The sequence below is a fragment of the Eutrigla gurnardus genome, assembly GCF_963514095.1.
Source record: "Eutrigla gurnardus genome assembly, chromosome: 2".
NCBI classification, from domain to species: Eukaryota; Metazoa; Chordata; class Actinopteri; order Perciformes; family Triglidae; genus Eutrigla; species Eutrigla gurnardus.
Genome location: NC_139916.1, coordinates 25,060,547 through 25,066,395, shown reverse-complemented (window position 1 = coordinate 25,066,395; position 5,849 = coordinate 25,060,547). Strand labels below are relative to the sequence as shown.

The following is a 5,849-nucleotide window of genomic DNA, read 5'->3' as shown; positions in this document are numbered from 1 at the left end:
CCATGAAAGCTATTTTCAATTCACTCCCGACAATAATTAAATTCCCCAAACAACTTATTATGAGGTTGTTGTTTTTTTATCGCGATAAAATCCCATATCGTCCCATTGTGTTAAGGCCACAGACCTTTACTAGAAGAGAATCACCCTCTTCTTCATCATCAAACCCTACAAGTCTGCGGGTTCAGCTGCAGGTTACTCCAAGTGCCCGTCCTTATTTCCTTCCCGTTTGCATGCAGACCAGGCGGATCGAGTGGCGGCTTTGCATGCAGCTTTGGCCCGGAGAGGAGGTGGAGCTACGCGACCAGACCCATAAAACCCAAAGCTTATTCCTCAACTCACTGCCAAGGTGACGCGCTCGGCGGCTGACGAATAGCTCCGACCTCCGCGGCTCGCACACACACACACATACTACACACACACACGCACACACACTCAGCGCAGCGCAGCGCAGCGGGCATGAACGCGGCCGGGCTCGGGAGTTTTCGCTCAAAGCTTTGCTCTCGGTTGCGCGTTTCTTCTCCGAGGAGGAGCAGGTCTGGCCTCGAGTCGGCTGGCCCGTACCTGACCTGAGGATAACTTTGCTCTCCAGTTGATGCCCGGACTATAGAGGCGCCGCAGAGGGACTATGAGAGCCGGCTGGGGCCGCTGATCATCGGTGTACGCGCTTCGTGTCCGCACGGCCAGACCATGCAGCATCATCTGGACATGGGGGCGCATTACTATCCTCCGGAGGTTCAGCCGGACCACAGGACTCATCGCTACCGGAGTTTCATGATCGAGGAGATCCTCACTGATCACCCGGAGCACAAAGCGTCGGCTCCGGCCGGGGAGCTGCTGAAATTCGGGGTCCATGCTCTCCTGTCCGCCCGGCCTTTCCACAACCAACTGGGTAAGAGACGGCTGTGAAAGGATGCATGAGTGAATGTGAGGAGGTTTAATGCTGCAAACACTGCAGGGAATAATCATAATAATACTAATGATAACTAATAAAATAATATTCATATTAATAATAGTAATAATAAGGACCACTTAGCTTGCATTTGATTCCAAATAATAAATATATAGCCTATATAAAATATTTTCTCGTCTTTCGCGGGAAGATAACTGTTTTAAAGAATCGTACAGCAACAATGAATCATAAGTCAGATGTAAATGTCTGTTATTCAAGTAGGCCTAGTCAATAAGAGGAAATGTCTCGTTTTATTGGTATTCAGAAAAAAATGCATGCCGGGAATAAACAAGATTAAATATGCGATATGTGGTTGAAAGTGAGGATTGTCTGTCGGGTTTCATAACGAAACCCCTCGGATTAACAGAAACATTTTAAAAATCCTACCTGATCGGGAGATATTGAAATGTTTACTCGTATTACTTTTGAAAACACTTTTAAAGTGAAGAATAAGATATTTTAGCTTGCGTTATTAAATCTTTATATATTAATAAAATTTTTCGCCACCTGATTTCCTCGTTTAACTAATTCAAGTGTCCGGTTCACACATAAAATGTTATTGATGTTAAAAGTCATCAAACACCTTTAATTATTATTCATATATATATATATACTCACCTGCTTTATTTAAATTACAGACGCAATCATACATCATTATCTGTTTTTTTATTTGTTTTAAATAGAACACGATACAGGCCTACAGGTAGAAACAACATGATTCTACGGGGGTCTTTTCCGTTTAAGGTCATTCAGGTCGATACAGTTGTTGCTGCTTTGACCTGCATGTTCATATTTATCATAAATGTCTGATGAGTATTTTCCTAATGTTATGTTGTGAACTCTGACCTGAGGTCTGTGTTGTTACATATAGGCCAAATAAATGACTTCCACGTAAAGCAGCTAAAACCAGTTAAAAACCAGTTAAAAACCAGCACCCTGGAGAACTTGTAGTTCGTGAAACCAATCCGCTCCGTGTTTGTCCCTCTAGTGCTGAAAGCGGACCAGACGAGCCTCCTCAAGTTCCCCATGTCCCCGCTGTCCTGCTCGCTCGGCTCCCCGCTCGGCTCCCCGCTGCTGTCCGCGGCTTCGGGCCTGCAGCTCGGCGCGGCGTCTCACCACCTGCCGCTGGACCTGCACCTCCGCGGGAAGCTGGAGCACGACGGCTGCAGCAAGACCAAGAAGGGCCGCCGGAGCCGCACCGTGTTCACCGAGCTGCAGCTCATGGGCCTGGAGAAGCGCTTCGAGAAGCAGAAGTACCTGTCCACGCCTGATAGGTGCGTCTGCTGGAGATTTGACCGAATGTTTGATTTTATATGACTCAGACCTACTTTAGATACTCACCTACAACGGCGAGGAAAAGTCTTACTAATACAATACGTTTGTGTTGGTGTCTGAAGGGAAGCCAAATGTAAACATGTGGATTCTGAAACAAAGTAGGAACATGTGTGAAAGTTAAATGTGTCCATTATGTTATCACCCACTATTTCACAAATTATATTATTTTCATGTTTTTTTAATCTGGTGGATTTGGGCATTATAACGTGAAATAGTTTGCACGTAGCAGACGTAAGCATCCCCATACGTCAATACTTAGAACGAATTATGATGAATTATCATCAGCAGCCCAAACAGCAAAATGCAGATGTTGGCAAAATCTGCATGATCTGATGTGGAATTATTGATTGATTGATAAATATATTATGTATTTGTTCCTCACAGAATAGACCTGGCAGAGTCGTTGGGCCTCAGTCAGCTGCAAGTGAAAACATGGTACCAGAACAGGAGGATGAAATGGAAAAAAATCGTAAGTTATCCTTCATGATGATGAGATGATGATGATGACGATGGCGTTGATGCAGTAGTGGTCGTTTTATATGAGGTTAGGCATACAACAACAAACAGAACAGGAAACCGTTTCCCTTTGTTCTATTTACAGGGATGTTGATGGGAAACGTGGTTCAGTAGAATGGCTATAGACTTACACACTAGAGCCTGAATGCATCACAGTCACGGAGCATACAAAGGCTGGTTTCTGCAGGGATAGTCCACCTTTTTAGGAGCTCGTATGGAATTTGTTGATGTAGTGGAGGATTGTGGGAAAAGCACAGCACAAACAACTGTGTGAAACAATGTGTTGTCTGTGTTGTTGTGATGACTAGAGGTCAAATGTCACTATGGGCTAATATCTAATGGCAATACAAATACCACTGACAATAAGTTAACCCTGGTGAATAATCGGGATAACCGTGAATATCATCATGAGTGTAAAAGCTGTCCATTATCATGATAGAGAAGTGAAAAATAGAGCCTGATTTAAAAAAGAAACATGATACCAAAATACATATACATACTTTATTTATGCAGGGACACCTTATGATTTATGAACATCAAATTTAAGATTATTTGTTTTTCACAAAAAAATGTCAAGTGAATCCACTCTGTTTTATAACTTTAAGGCCCATTTTGATGATTATCGAGAAAATATTGTGAATTATTTTTATTTTGGATAATCCTGACATGAAATGTTCCTATCGTCCCGTGCCTCAACCATGTGTCACACATCTCTTCTTTCTTTCCTTACAATGCAGGTGTTACAGGGAGGAGGCCTGGAATCTCCCACCAAGCCAAAAGGGCGCCCGAAGAAGAACTCCATCCCCAGCAGCGAGCAGCTCTCTGAGCAGGAACGCTCCGCCGCCGACACCGACCGCCAGTCCGAAGGCTCCAGCAGCTCCCACCTCGAGAACGCTCAGGAGGAATGACATGCTACACGTGCAGAGACTCTGGGACGCTCACCGTGGATCTCCTGCACGAGGCTGGGATGCACAGATGCTCCTGGAGCTGGACCCTCTTGTGCAGGCTCCAAAGACTCGCAGGCCCTGCAGGAGCCTGAACTGTTTCCACGCCGACGCCCTCCGACAGTGTTTTTTCTTTCTCCGTTGTCCCCTCATGGTGAACTTGATGCTGTTGAGGAGGGAGCTCAAGCCTTTGCAGTAGGTCTACCCTTTATATTCTAAGGATCCACTCTCACTCGTCCGTTTTATTTGCATTTCCTTTGTGTAACTATGTTTAATTATTAAATATATTTTCACTAATACTGTTCTGTGTTTATTATAAAAGGACGCAGGCATGTGATAATCAGTGTGTACGGTACAAGTGTATTTAATGATGATGATGATGATGATTGAGCTGACAGGCTCAGCAGTCAGTCATCAGGGCCTTCACAACAACAACAGTCAGGCTCTTTAAATGGATCCTGATTTAATGGATTTTCCATGTAAGATGTGGATTCATTGGTACGAATGTTCATTATGTTGTTGTGTGAAAGGAAGGAAGTGATGCTGCCTCTTCCTCACTGAGAAATACGTCTTTTCTTTCCTCAAAATTATTCTAAAAACAATTCTGCTGCAGGTGAAGGAAACATTTAGCGCTTCAGGTTTTATTTGAAGTGTTATTATTATGGCAGAATACCCACATTTGCTATAATTTAATTTACATAGTTATATTATATTTACACTGTTAGGCTACATAGCTTTTTTTCGAGGTGCTACAGTGTTTGTGCTTCAGCAGAGATATGAAACCTCCACTTTTTCCATTTTTAGATTTTTTTTTACACCAGTCACTTTTTCTGGTTGGTAGCTACTTCGATACGGTTTTAAAGGTGAGAGCAGTTTCACTGGACGGGTCTGATTGTGATTTTTACGAGTGAACATTGAACGTTGCCTCGCGGCGGAGAGATATCGATACCGACACATTTAAGCACCACCGGCCCACTCCGCTCTCTGCGCGGTATGGACACACTTCACGAGGCCGAGGCATTGTGAGTCAGTTCGCTGTGTGCAGCTGAGACTTATTTTATTTGAACTATTTTATTGTTGACCCAGAGGTGTAACTCCTCCGTCACATCTCTATCATTCCACATGTTCGTCAATTTGTTCCTCAAACTTCAACTCATTGTTTTCTGCAATAATTAGTGCTTTAAAAACCTCCCTGTGCTGTTTTCGTTCTGTGCAATGTGCAAATTAATCCTAACGTTCCTCAAACAATAATAACCGTGGTTCAAATTCTTCCTCAGGCGACATGATAGTTATTTTATTTTGAGAAGAAATAGGTTTTTAACGTTAACAGTCACAGCACGCGGACGCAGCGAGGCCTTCGCTTATAACCGTAATACCTCCTCACGCGCGCGCCACAGACCCAACCAGCTTTAATAGATTAGAACACAACACTGTCAAAACTCTGTGTAAATCAGTCGTGTATAATCGGAACATGCGGGTTCTGTGTTTAGACCCAAAATGCGTCTGTTAGAAATGACGTTTTCATCCTGAATCGTATTTTATTTACGCAAGGTAATTTAGAATAATGTGATTTATTTCCCTAAACGTTGAAATGCTTCCACATCACAGTCTAAACAACAAATCGCTCCACAGCCGCCGGTGCGCACTTCCAGGCCCAAGAGAGTCCTCAATGCGCGTCGCTGCGGGTTCGTTTCCCTCCACTCCTCTGGTTTGTATTGTTGGTGTTAATATATGTCCGGCTACTGAGCTGTCTGATGAAGGGAAACGAAACGAAAGTATTAATTTTGCGCTCGCGCGTCTAGAGATGTGAAACATGACAAGTGTAAGTGTCACATGGCCTCATATCAGCTCAGCAGCCTGGTTTCACGTAATCCGCTTTAGTCGCGCTTTTCATGAAACTATAAAACGCCCAATTGATTGTGTAAATGAACAAAGCAGATGCAGCTGTGGACGACACATCTGGATTTAAAGCGCAGTTAAAAGGGGAAACGCACTTTTAAGCGGTTGTCTTATCAAGTTTTATTATGGCATCATTCTTACAGCATCTCTCTTTCCCCAAAATCTGACACACACAAAATAAATACAAATTAATAATTGAAAATAAT

At 43.4% G+C, this 5,849-nt stretch overlaps 1 protein-coding gene across 1 annotated transcript; it reads left to right on the top strand.

The window, feature by feature from the left end:
* The first annotated feature begins 356 nt into the window (after nucleotides 1-356).
* On the top strand, nucleotides 357-4,011 carry barx1 (BARX homeobox 1). The gene is made up of 4 exons (XM_084024254.1): nucleotides 357-889; nucleotides 1,938-2,223; nucleotides 2,669-2,753; nucleotides 3,538-4,011. The coding sequence occupies exons 1-4, from the start codon at nucleotides 688-690 to the stop codon at nucleotides 3,706-3,708; spliced, it is 744 nt and encodes a 247-aa protein (XP_083880380.1). The 5' UTR covers nucleotides 357-687; the 3' UTR covers nucleotides 3,709-4,011.
* Nucleotides 4,012-5,849: the final 1,838 nt, after the last annotated feature.